Source organism: Erythrolamprus reginae, chromosome 1, assembly GCF_031021105.1.
Source record: "Erythrolamprus reginae isolate rEryReg1 chromosome 1, rEryReg1.hap1, whole genome shotgun sequence".
Lineage (NCBI taxonomy): Eukaryota > Metazoa > Chordata > Lepidosauria > Squamata > Dipsadidae > Erythrolamprus > Erythrolamprus reginae.
The window spans coordinates 99,440,331-99,454,232 of record NC_091950.1 but is presented as its reverse complement, the minus strand read 5'-3'; the positions used below and the strand labels follow the sequence as shown (position 1 = coordinate 99,454,232).

Here is a 13,902-nt window from a genome sequence, read left to right as displayed (position 1 = left end):
CCCGACAGTCCCCATCCCAGCACTTTGAATCCAGCAGCTTCTGCTGAAGACGGGCGGCGCGGAAGCCAGGGGCTGTGGCAGCTCGCCCCGCCCACCGCCCGTATCCAGCAGAAGCGGCAGGATTCAAAGTGCTGGGATGGGGGGTGTCCCGACAGTCCCCATCCCAGCACTTTGAATCCAGCAGCTTCTGCTGAAGACGGGCGGCGCGGAAGCCAGGGGCTGTGGCAGCTCGCCCCGCCCACCGCCCGTATCCAGCAGAAGCGGCAGGATTCAAAGTGCTGGGATGGGGGGTGTCCCGACAGTCCCCCACCCCAGCACTTTGAATCCAGCAGCTTCTGCTGAATACGGGCGGTGGGTGGGACGGGCGGCGCGGAAGCCAGGGGCTGTGGCAGCTCGCCCCGCCCACCGCCCGTATCCAGCAGAAGCGGCGGGATTCAAAGTGCTGGGATGGGGGGGTGTCCCGACAGTCCCCCACCCCAGCACTTTGAATCCAGCAGCTTCTGCTGAATACGGGCGGTGGGTGGAACGAGTGGCGCGGAAGCCAGGGGCTGTGGCAGCTCGCCCCGCCCATCGCCCGTATCCAGCAGAAGCGGCGGGATTCAAAGTGCTGGGGTGGGGGGTGTCCCAGACCTGCTGCCTTTTCCCGTGCCCGCCGCCGGCCCGATCCTGCGCATCCTGCTTCCCTCCCCAGCCAAAAATACAAAGAGGTCTCCGGCGGCAGACCGCCTTTGTGTTTTTCACTGGGAGGGGGGAGCAGGAGGACCTTCCTGACTCCCTCCCCCAGCGCCGGACCTCCTGCCCTCCCTCCCAGCCAAAAAACCAAAGCGGCCTCCCAAACGTTTTCAATCTTACGAACCTGCCGCCGCCGCCGAGAAGCCCCGCCGCCCGGCTGTCACCTTTAAAACAGCCGGGGGGCTTCCCAGCAGCCTCCCGAAGCCGAACGCCAAACCCGAACTTCCGGCTTCGGCTTCCGGGAGGCTGCTGGGAAGCCCCCCAGCTGTTTTAAAAGGTGACAGCTGGGCTGCGGGGCTTCCCAGCAGCCTCCCGAACGCCGAACCCGGAAGTTTGGGTTTGGCGTTCGTAAGACGAAAAAAGTTCGTAAGAAGAGGCAAAAATTTTCTGAACCCCGGGTTCGTATCTCGGGTTGTTCGTAAGACGAGGGGTTCGTATCTTGAGGTACCACTGTATTTTTGTGACAGATAGATTCCATTTGATTATCATACTATAAATAAGTGTTGAATGTGGTACCTGAAGTATCACTACAAAGGGGGAGGGGGACTAGCATGTTTTAAATCTGTTTTAGATGAGCCTCTCACATGTTTGTTTGTTTGTTTGTTTTTTGTTATTAATGTCCAGTGAATAGTGTTCTCTATTATGTAGTAGAATATTCTTTTCTCTGCTTTTGAACAATTGGGAAATTTGATCAATAGTTTACATTATTTGAAATTGTTTCCCCTCTTACCAGAATATTCTCTAGAGATATTTTTATTTTTTATTTTCTCTTGTCTAGACAACAGCACACATCAGTTATCATTTTGCATTTTATTTGTTCAGTTGTTATTTTTTTTAGTTTGTAGCAATGGCAAAAAGATACAAGAAGTAGGGATGTGTGTTTACTAGTTTTGGAATCTTAACCCTAAGTAGTTTAAATTGCAATTCTTTGTTAGGTCCAGAACTGTGCTTAATACCAATTTTCTAACTAGTAATATAAAATGTGTCAAAATTGAACACACCATATCTTTTTCAGCCATATAGAAACCATGCTTAAACTTAAGCTTAAATAACTGAGATGTGAAGTCCAAATCCAACAAATAAAAAGTCTTTTGTAGAGGTCCATGAGTGTTCAATATTCTGAAAATATTACAGTGTGATTTACTAGACTAGGGTAGTTTATTCAGAAGGATGCAAGAAAGTCAGTTTGAAGGAAAAAATAATGATTATTTTGGACTGTTTTACAGGTTGACTCACCAATGAATCTTAAACATCCTCATGATTTAGTAATATTAATGAGACAAGAAACAACTGTCAACTACCTCAAAGAGCTGGAGGTGAGATTGATATGATTGTATTACCAAAATTGACTTTTTGGCAAACAAAAGTAGAAACAATTTTCTTTGTCAATGTGAATTTATAGTCTTAAAAATATTAAGTTTATGTTTTAGCCTCAGTTGTACATTTTTAGTAGTGTACATTTACTTTGTTATGTTACTTTGTTCATCCAGAAGGATGCATGTCCTTTTTGAGAGTTTAACTGAACTGGACTATAGTTGTATAATAAGTTACAGGTGGGTGGTTGTTAACTTTTACACTTACGGTTCTTCCTTGTGCCCATGTACCAAATAAGCAGAAAGTTACTTTTAAAAAACAATAGGCCAATTCAATTGCTGATTTTTGATGGAATGGTTTAGGTGCAAAATATCTTAATTTTCAGCAGAATTATCTTTGGCATTTTTTTCTTTAAAACAAATAATAACACAAACCTAAGATTTAATGCTTCATTTTAACTTTTATAATCATAACCATTGACGATCTCAAAAAATAGGCAGATGACTTTCAGATCATTAACTACTACCCTTTCCCTGAAAATAAAACATTCCCTGATAATAATAGTGAGTGCATGCACTAAAATAAGCCCCCCTCCCTTGAAAATATTAAAATGCATGCACAGGCAGTCCCTGCTATTTGGTTAGGTTAGGGAGACAGAACTGGAAATCAGGTAAGACAGTGCCCCAAAATAAGTGCTTATTTCCGGGGTCAAAAAAATGTAGGACAGGGTCTTATTTTCTTATTTTCAGGAAAACACAGTAGTAATATCACTGGGCATGAGGCTAAGGAACAAGATATAATTGCCATGTCACTTTCATATAAACATAAATGAATATTTATTTTGGTGGTGTTTGTATTTTCAACAATGCATTTTATTTTATTTTGCATTTTTTTAATGTTTTTTGTAGAAACAATTAGTAGCTCAGAAGATCCATATAGAGGAGAATGAAGACAGAGATACAGGATTGGAACAAAGGCATAATAAAGAAGATCCTGATTGTATTAAAGCAAAGGTGCCCTTGGGGGATTTGGATCTCTATGATGGCACATATATCACCTTAGAGAGCAAAGACATCAGGTACTAAGAGAGCTAATTGCATTTAAAAAATAAAACAGCTGTAATTTAAGAAGGGAGGGCATATCCCAACAATTCCTAGCTGGTAACAAGCTGCTTCATTAATTGGTCATTATGTTAATTAAAGCTGTTTTGGGAGATGAAAGAATGAATAATGAAGTGATATAGAAAAATATGTTTTAGTAGAGTTATTTTTGGCAGCATTCCTACATTGATTTTCCTGATTAGTATTTTGAAATTTAGTTTATTGCACCAAAACTCTGTTATTTATTTATTTATTCTTATGCTTTAGTCCTGAAGATTATGTAGACACAAAGTCTCCTTTACCTCTAGACCTAGAAGAACCAGAATGTACTAAAATTTTAGATCTACCATACAGCATTCATGCATTTCAACATTTACGAGTAAGTAATTGGTTATATTAGTATTTGAAATACTGCAGACTGAAAACTTTACAGTGGTGTTATTAGCACAGTAAAAAAGAATTCAGAAATCACACAACTATTTTGATGCAGATCTTTAATTCTCTTTAATTTTTTAAACAATTATCCCTATTTTTGGTATTGTGTTATATTGTCAATCTCTTCTTGGTTTTTGTATGTTTATAAACACTCCTGTGCATAAACACAATTAACTTTATATCCTTCTGAGTTATTGAAAGAGCAATGCGTTATGTAGAATAATAAGCCTAAATTTTTAGGATTTTCTAATTGGAAACATAATTTCCTTGGCACCATGGTTCTATGTAACTCAGTTACCTAATATCGTTAGGTATTTAGCACATCAATTGTGCCATAAAGTCTAATTAGATTTAAGGGAACATAGAATTTGGGGAAATTGTTTTTTCAAAAAGTCATCTTAAGAATTCAAATGCTAATACTTTTCCCCTTTTCATCTAGGGTATTCAAGAAAGAGTTAATCTTTCTGCACCCTTGTTACCTAAAGAAGATCCTGTATTGAATTACCTATCAAGACGATTAGGAAGAAGTATAGAAGAGATAGGACATCGCATATATGAAGGTCTCTTGAAGGTATTAATACAGTCACTATTTTGTCTAAATCAGCATCATCTAGATGCAGCTTTTCAAGTCTGGGTAGCCTGAGGCCTGATTCATCTTTCTATGTCCTTTTGACCACAACTGCTAAAACTGATACTATAGTTTCTCATCATTTTGAGATGGGGAATTTATGAAGAGAATGGAATAACTCTTATAACAAGGCATATCCCAGTTATAAAATAAGTCCTCTCACAAGGACATACAGCCTGGGAGATACCCCACTCAGCAGTAGTGACTGCGAAAGAGATCTTGGAGTCTTGGTGGACAATCAACTAAACATGAGTCAGCAATGTGCAGCAGCAGCCAAAAAAGCCAACTCAATCCTAAGCTGCATCAACAGAGGAATACGCTCCAAGACCAGGGAAGTACTAATACCACTCTACTATGCCCTGGTCAGACCCCACCTGGAGTACTGCATCCAATTTTGGTCACCTCACTACAAAAAAGACATCGAAACTCTGGAGAAGGTGCAAAAAAGAGCAACCAAAATGATTAGGGGACTCGAAACCAAGACTTACGAAGAGAGATTGAGAGAACTGGGCATGGACAGCCTAGAAAAAAGAAGGTCTAGAGGGGACATGATAGCAGTTTACAGATACTTGAGGGGTTGCCACGGTGAGGAGGGGGTCTCTTTATTCCCCAGGGCACCAGAGGGCCGGACGAGGAACAATGGTTGGAAGCTGACCAAGGAGAGATTCAACCTGGAAATAAGGAAGAACTTCCTGACGGTCAGAGCGATCAACCAATGGAACTGCCTGCCAGGGGAGATGGTGAACTCCCCAACTCTGGACACCTTCAAGAGGAGATTGGACTTCCATTTGGCTGGGGTGCTGTAGGGTTTCCTGCTCAGGCAGGGGGTTGGACTCGATGACCTAACGGTCCCTTTCAACTCTATTAATAAAATTAAAAAAACAAAGCCTAACATGTATTTGTGTATTATTATTATTATTATTATTATTATTATTATTATTCATTAGATTTGTATGCCGCCCCTCTCCGAAGACTCGGGGCGGCTCACAATAGTAATAAGAAACAGTGTAACAATGGGACAAATCTAATAATAAAAAATATATATAAATGTGCTATAACTCCCTCTAGTTTGCAGTTATCATTCTCATCACAAAGCGCAGCTTTCAAAAATTGCTTTACTCTTTAAAAGGCCTGATGCAGTACATACATGCAACAGTATGATATCTGAAAAGTATTTGTGGGGGGGGGGGGAGCTCCAACAAAGTTATAGTCATATACGCAAAGATTATAAGCATGGAGTGATGTATAAAATTTGCTTGGGCCCATATTTAGCTAAAAGAACATCGTTTCTTTCCACGTTGTTTATTCCTTTTACAGAATTCTTCATCTTGGGTGTTATACAATATGGCTTCCTTCTATTGGAGAATAAAGAATGACCCGTATCAAGTGGTAGAATGTGCAATGCGAGCTCTCCATTTTTCTACAAGGTAAGATACATATAGGGAAGTGATAGATAGGGAATAGATGGGAATATTTTGAATATATTCAAAATATATGCAAATTAGGTTAATTGAGTGTGGTTTTCATATCACTTAGAATTGATAGGAAATGCAGTTACATAGACTCTCATATACTAACTTATTACTAAGCCTAAATATGATTTAATTTCTAAAATACAATATAAATGGGGAAACTGAGAATTACAGGGCTAATTATATATACTATTGCTGTTTGCTCTTGTTCGGTTTCAGTTGGAATAGACAAATATCAAGATCCTGGAGGAAACGTATAATATAAATTGATCAATGAATAAATACAACATTTACTACATTTCAGTAGTATTACTTCATCTATATAATACATTGGCTCAATCATTTTTTATTAGCTACTTCTGATGTACAGTATTGCTATTAATTATTTTGAACCAAATTATTAAATATAAATTATATGCCATGATACTTTTACATAATGCTATCTTTCATACTACTCAAAGTGAGAAGTCTTTCAGTGCAGCTGAAAGTGCAGTCCTATTAACTTTAAAATGTTTCCTAGGCTAGAACATGTAAATGAAGGTAATTATAACGTACTGTATTCTGCCAGTAGGGTAATTTTTTTAATTAAAGTTATTGTTATAATTCAGATATATACAAACTTACACAGATTCATTCATACTTAAATTTTCATTCTGCTATTAATTGGAAGTGTTAGCTGTATTGTTGCCTTCTTAGCCTCGGATTAAACAGGTAGTCCTATCTACAAAATATCTGTTCTTCAATCCATGTGCTTAAAGTTACTTTTGAGATAGCAAATTATATATAATTTGCAATTTGCAATAAATCCTTCATATTGGGTTGGACCATCAGTTTATCCAGCCCTGTGTATAGTTAACACTACCAGTTTGAATGAAATGCATTTCTCCATAGTTTCAGACTACTTCTAACTTCTGTTTTATATACAGTGATACCTTGTCTTACAAACTTAATTGGTTCTGGGACGAGGTTCTTAAGGTGAAAGGTTTGTAAGACAAAACAATGGAAAAGTGATTAATGCGTGCAAGACCAAAATTCAACTCTTTTGCCAAAGTCCTTGAAACCCCACCTCCAGACCTCTGTGTTTTTGCGATGCTGCAATTTCACTGAGGCTCCCCTCGCTGGAAAACCCCACCTCCAGACTTCCGTTGCCAGCAAAGTGCCCATTTTTGCGCTGCTGGGATTCCCCTGCTGGGATTCCCCTGCAGCATCACAAAAACATGGAAGTCCGGAGGTGGGGTTTCCCATGGAGGGGAGCCTCAGGGGAATCCCAGCAGCACAAAAATGGGTCCTTCGCTGGCAACCGAAGTCCGGAGGCGGGGCATCCCATCGGCGGCAGTGGGTTTGTAAGGTGAAAATAGTTTGTAAGAAGAGGCAAAAAAATCTTAAACCCCGGGTTTGTATCTCGAAAAGTTTGTATGACGAGGCGTTTGTAAGACGAGGTATCACTGTATTACAAATTTATTAGCTATTTAGAAAGAAGAAAACCAATAATCATAATTATTTGTCTCTTTAATCTTTCAGGCATAATAAAGATGTTGCATTGATAAATCTGGCGAATGTATTACACAGAGCACATTTCTCTGCTGATGCAGCTATTGTAGTCCATGCTGCTCTGGATTACAGTGATGTCTTCACCAGCTATTATACTTTAGGAAACATTTATGCAGTAAGTAAGACCTTAATTTCAGTTCTCTTGAATAATAATATTGCATTATTTTACTCTGTTACAAATTATTCTGTCTTAAGTTAGTGGATCATTTATATTCTATTAAGGAAGGGAAACATAAAATTCACTGAACTAATAATACAGTAACCATAACTCTATCTCCCACACAGTCACATTGTTAAAGTAGTAATTAAGATAATAGTTGAAATTTCATAATTGATTTGTCTATTATAACTTTTATTTCAGCTGACACACCTTTTCCCCTCTCAATCTTTTTTTCAGATGCTTGGGGAATACAACCACTCAGTTTTATGTTATGATCATGCTTTACAGGCCAAGCCAGGGTTTGAGCAAGCAATTAAAAGGAAGCATGCTGTCCTATGCCAGCAAAAGCTTGAGCAGAAACTTGAAGCTCAACATAGGTAGGCCTTTCTCCATTCTGTAGTCATCAGAGGAAAACTAATGGGTTTTTGCACGTACAGTATATCATATTTAAATATTCTTGTATCAGTTATATATTGTGATTTAAAATATTTTTAACCTTATTTGAAATAATCATTTGAAATTCATTGTTGTTTCTTGGTTTCCTTTTCCTTTTAATACTGTTAATTTTTGAGATAATAAAATTAATTTAAAAAATGAAAAGCAATATACAATTGGGTCTAGTAACAACAATCAAAAGCAATATATCAAATTAGTACCAAAGTTCATTTAAATTTAAAGCAAGCTGAATGGAATTTTCTCCGATGTTTTTAAGATCTCTTCAGCGAACATTAAATGAATTGAAAGAATATCAGAAGCAACATGACCATTACTTAAGACAGCAGGAAATCTTAGAAAAGCACAAACTAATTCAGGAAGAGCAGATCCTGAGGAATATTATCCATGAAACACAGATGGCAAAAGAGGCACAATTAGGTATCTGTTTATATAACAAACGTTCTTAAAGAAACATGAAAAATATGCAACACCCATATCTATTATCTAAAGAATTTCATTCTTTCAGGAAAACCAAGGTTTCTGTATTCAAATATACATTGAGCAGAGTACTTTCCACGTAAATGTTAGCATGATTTTAAAAAATTGTTAAGTTCAGGTTTATCAAAGTCAGCATTTCTTTACAGAAAAAAATTGGAGAAATATGAAGGCTTTCAGAATCTCATTTCAAGGATTAAGTCCTCATATTCTTCCAAGAAAGCCACTGTCAAGGCTGACTCGTCCATCTCTACTCACAGCTTGACATCAGAAATGAAGGGAGGCTGGGAAGAGAATACTTGCAATGTATTGGGAGAGGCGGAATCTATGTGAGCTGTTTGCAGTTGAGAAGAACCTGATATTTCAAGGCCATGTGATGGGAACAATCCAAAGGTGCAGACTGTTTTCCCCAAATAAAAAGAATATGTTGAATTGGTCAACAATGGACAACACAGGGGGAAATTAACTATGCTGTTTTTTGCATGAAAACCTCACAGTTAGTTTTACGTCTTCTGTGCCTGTATGGATCTATCAGTAAAGTTATACTCTTAGCATAATAATTTCCCAGGAGTTTCTTTTGCTGCCATGCCAAAGGAACAGTTGACATCCATCCTTGCAAGGCGATGGGATTATTTGTAGCAACATTGCCTAAATTGTGACTTCCTTCTGAAATAGGTAACTACATTTAAGGCAGAAGTATGCAAATCTCTATAAAATCAGAAGTTCTCTGAATTATTTAACGAATTCCAGAGAAACCTAAACTATGTTGCAGATTTTTGTCCTGTAGCTCATTATAGCTGTAGTCAAACAGATATTTCTAAATATTTTGTCTGACCATATATCTGCATGTTTTTATCTTTCAGGAAACCATCAGATTTGTCGTTTGGGCAATCAGCAGCACAACTTGCATTGCCAGTGGGACCAACCAGTTCGGTATCACCGTGGTGATATGTTTGAAAATGTTGAATATGTTGAGGTTTGTCTACACTGAGTTTGTATATGTGAGCCATGATTTCTAAAAGTGAACAAAAGCCATCATGTGTGTATGTGAGGGTGGGGGGGGTGAGAGGTGTTAATTTGTTTCCATGAAGCTACCTGTCAAAATTTAGGAATGCCAATGTCTAAACTGCTCCCTAAAACTCTATTTGGATTCTAAGTTCCATTCACTATTAGATTCCTGAACACTGCAAACATACAGTTGAATCTGATGGGATTATTCCAGAGTATCCTTTAATGTAATCTTAATCTCTGTTGGAGAAAATCCTTTCTAGTTCTCAATTCTTTATATCCAAATGAAGCATGTTGATCAGTCCTTTTGAAACTAGTGGCTTTTTCTGACAAACTTTCTCTTTCCACACAATATTGTCACATGTTTTTAACTCATAGAAAAATTGAGTTTCTTCAGTACCATGATGTGAAGATAGGCATTTTTCTTTCCAAGATATTATCTTTCTTGAAGCTTATGTAAAGATCAGATGCCAAGCCAAAAACACTTTACATTTTATTTTCTTTTTAGATTTTTAGCTCACCCCCACATTTATTATTTTATAAGTAACCCAAGGTAGTAAACATACATAATACTCCTTCCTTCTCTTATTTCCCCACAACAATATTTTTAGTTCTGGAAAAGAAATGTAAAATGTAGCACACCCCTTGACTTTTCACTTTGTTGTTGTTGTTGTTGTTGTTATTATTATTATTTATTTATTTTTTTATTTGTTTGTTTGTTTATTTATTTATTAGACTCGAGGCGGCTCACAGCAATAATAAAAACAACGTACCATAGCAAATCTGATATTTAAAAATATCTAAAAACCCTTATTTAAAAACAAGACATACACACAAACATACCATACATTATAGAGATAATTATAGAGATAGAATTACATAGAGATAATTCTCAGAGGCCTTCCATAAATTTCCATCTATTCCCCACTCCTTCCTAACAACCTATTTCTGAAATACTGAAGTTGAATATTATTAATATTTAACTAATATATCTTTAAAAGGACTGAAGAGAAAAATCACTTTTAATAAAACAGTTCTATCTTACTGTTAAAAATCATCATTCTCCTGTACTTATCAATGTCCTATTTAATGTTAAATTTGATTATTTCAACCCCAAATTATGGATTAAGGAGTTGTATATTACTCAGATTTTATTACGATATCCTATAGTTTCTTTAAGAAAGTAAGAAATAAATGCCATATTCTTTCATGCTATCAATTGCCTAGAAGACTTTCATATTTAGCACTTTAACATTTCTTTTTTTAGCACTTATCTGCCTCTCCTTAGGGCTTCAGAAGCAAATTCAGTGCCTAATTGAAGGAAACAGAGTGGGAGAAGATTATCTGCTCCTAGATCCACAATCCTCTACCAGACATAGGTTCCCTTGTTTGCTTGAATATGCATAATAAAATTTAAAAAAAGTACATTCAACAAGTGTTTTCAGGAAATGTAAAAATCAAGTGATACATGTATCTAAGGAATTTCTTTGCCTCCTAAGCTAATTCAAGAACAACCCCCAAAATCATATGTATTACTTGTTAGTTTAGATAGTTTGTGAATGTTCCAGAATTTCCAAGCATAATTGGATCAAGTTAAATTATTTTTTTAAGTTTTCAATGTCCTTGAGGTGTCCTTCATTCTATCCTTCATTCTCATTGTTGTTTGCAGTTTGGTGGTGATTCTTCAATTGCTACAATGGCATCTGTGAATTCTGAACTTCAAGTCAACAGCAGTGACTTCAGCCATTCCTTGGAGTCCTCCCCTTGGGTCCATTCTGTATTCTCATTATGGGGTTTGGAAGCTGATGATTATAGGGTAAATGATAAAATGGCAATGTTACTTTTCTTCTGGCTTAGACGTTGTGAAAGCTTTTTATATTGTACACAGTATTTTGAGCATATAGTACACATAATACAATAGTAAGATTTCAGTTAGTCTGGCTTTCCTTTCCAGTTTAGATATTTTAAATTTGTTATAATGTGTAATATAAATACACAGTTTTAGGCTGCCTTAACATGGAATTGGGTATGTCTAGTTTAAGGAAAAGAAGGAATGGGGTGCCATGATAGCAATGTTCAAGAGTTGCCACAAAGAAGAGGGAGTAAAACTATTCTCCAAAGCACCTGAGGGTAGGACAAAAAGCAATGGATGGAAACTAATCAAGGAGAGAAATTTCCTGACAGAACAATTAACCAGTAAAACACCTTGCATCCAGAAGTTGTTAATGTTCCAACACTGGAAAAATTGGTCAACCAGTTATCTGAAATGGTGTAGGATTTCCTGCCTGAGGAGGGGATTGGACTAGAAGACCTCCAAGGTCCCTTCCAACTATTCTATTTTATTCTATTCTAAATAAGAATTAAATTGGATAGTGATAATGGTGCCTAGAGCTTCGTAAATTGCTACTTGATTTTTGAAAATATTAGCCTGCTAGGAACAGGAATCGAGCTAGATAAATTGGAATCATTATCATTGGCCACATTTAAGTGAAAAATTTTGTTCCGTGTTTTATTATGTCATATCACAAGATTTATCTAATATCAAATAAATGATTATTAACAAAATCACATGATTTTTCCCCCTTTGATTAGGATAAGCAGAATATTATGTGGCCTAAAAGATCAGATTGTGTAAAGTCTTATCCAGCTATCCCTTCCCCAGAGGACTTGCCAACTTATATCCTACATCCAGAAAACAGGGATCAAAGGTAAAAAAAAATAATACCTTTTTATCTGCTGCTTTGTTGTACTTGAAGCAGTTTATATTGCATACTTTAAAACATCCTAATGTGATTATAAAAATATACAACCTCTAAATTGCTGTAAAGCACAAACTGCACCATAAAATAAACAGTTGTGAAATTATGAATCTTCATCAATTATGAAACTGCTGTCTTATTAATTACATAGATTTTATTATCTTTTTCAATTTTCCATTAATTATGTGACCTCATGGGAGAGGTCAAACTGCTCTCTTGATTATTTCTAATTAAAAGTTCTGCCTCTGCTAGTTTCCCTTCATGGATTTAGCTAAACTGTCTGGGATTATTACTCTGCAGTTTGAATCATGTGGTTATTCTACTGTGTTTTGATTGTTAGAATTCATTCATTACTTGGCAGTCCAGGAGAAGATCTCACACAGACAGAATTTAATGAGCCAGATTGTTCTTCCATTACTGATATTCCTAACAGTGACTCTGTGTATTTCTGGATCAAAGAACTAAATAGCCATCTAGATCTAACAGAAAAGATGCCAGATGATTATGCAAAGCAAGTAAGTTTATTGATTGTGAACATATGTTAGTTTGTTAGCATGCACATTGTCCATGTTTTCACAGTAATATCTTCACATAAAAATTGAATTTATAAATAGATCAACTATTAAAGAAGGAAAACTATTACAAAATTGGTGTTATAGTTGATAATAAAGAATAATCTGCACTGCAATTCTGTTGTTTTCAAGGGGATTTTGTATACTTGGCATTTTTCAATTGTTGCATGATGCATGCAGCTATTGAAACATGTCCTATATATAAAAGGATGGCAATAAACTATGAGCCAGTGGTAATTTACACTTTGTATCAACTATAATGTTGTAAACTTTGCTGATGGTTTGGCTGGAGACAATGAAACCATTGGTTTGAAACATCTTTACCAACCTTAATGCTCTGATTCCAACACCTACCATTCAGTGATAATAGTCTCCTAATATTTAAATACTTTACATTAGGTAATAATTGTCAGTTCATTTTCTTCTGCCTGTCTATTCACCATGAGAAATAGATGTAACTGAAGTTTTGGGGGAAGAGAATGCATGTAATAAATGTTGCATTGGGCACGAGATAAGGGCATACATATATTGTGCAATATTAGATTTGTACCCCATTTTAATTGATGCTTTTACAGACACATGTAATATATAGCTAAGGCAAAAAACAAAAAAGAGAACCATATACCATTGCACAGTCTCTGCCCTACTGCCAGGCCCTGTAAAAGGCTGACAGATTCAAAACCAATGTAATATCTGGAGACATAATGTTCCAAAGAGTGGGCACCCCAGCATTTAAGATTTTCAATTAGTTCTATAATTTATACAAATCTTTTCTTCAATAAATGTTTTTTTATATTTTCTGTTTAAAACAATTTTTCATGCAGATCTTATATTCTCGTGTCAACAATCAATCAATTACACAACAGCAAATAGGATCACTCATCTATCATGCCATTTTAAAGGTGAGTACAATTCTTTATAAGGAAGCCTTTGAGTTTTTGTTTTTAATTAATGGTGTGATTTATAGCAGTAAAGCAGTACAGAATGTTGATTACTTCCTGACTTAACAGTAATTAGAAGGATGTTTATGCAAAATAATTAATACTATTATGTTCTGAGCTTCAAGCCAACAGAGGGCACTTCTGTTTAATGTACTTCAGTCTTATCATTTTCCTTGCCTTCTGGGCTTTTCCAGGTCTGTTTTTACATCTGTTTCAAGTAAGGACCATAATGTACACAATGCTCCAGGTTCTGATGTATGATAGATTTATATTGGCAGTTTTAGTTTGTTTCTATCCCTT

At 36.6% G+C, this 13,902-nt stretch overlaps 1 protein-coding gene across 1 annotated transcript in view; it reads left to right on the top strand.

Moving 5' to 3' along the window:
* TTC17 (tetratricopeptide repeat domain 17) overlaps positions 1–13,902 on the top strand; it is a 56,032-nt gene that overhangs the window by 15,623 nt on the left and 26,507 nt on the right. Inside the window, exons 2-14 of the mRNA XM_070760735.1 lie at positions 1,959–2,048; positions 2,955–3,124; positions 3,414–3,525; positions 4,021–4,152; positions 5,527–5,636; positions 7,203–7,347; positions 7,630–7,769; positions 8,105–8,265; positions 9,186–9,298; positions 11,000–11,146; positions 11,923–12,038; positions 12,430–12,604; positions 13,486–13,563. Coding sequence (XP_070616836.1) covers positions 1,959–2,048; positions 2,955–3,124; positions 3,414–3,525; positions 4,021–4,152; positions 5,527–5,636; positions 7,203–7,347; positions 7,630–7,769; positions 8,105–8,265; positions 9,186–9,298; positions 11,000–11,146; positions 11,923–12,038; positions 12,430–12,604; positions 13,486–13,563 — 1,689 coding nt within the window. The remainder of the gene's footprint in view (positions 1–1,958; positions 2,049–2,954; positions 3,125–3,413; positions 3,526–4,020; positions 4,153–5,526; positions 5,637–7,202; positions 7,348–7,629; positions 7,770–8,104; positions 8,266–9,185; positions 9,299–10,999; positions 11,147–11,922; positions 12,039–12,429; positions 12,605–13,485; positions 13,564–13,902) is intronic.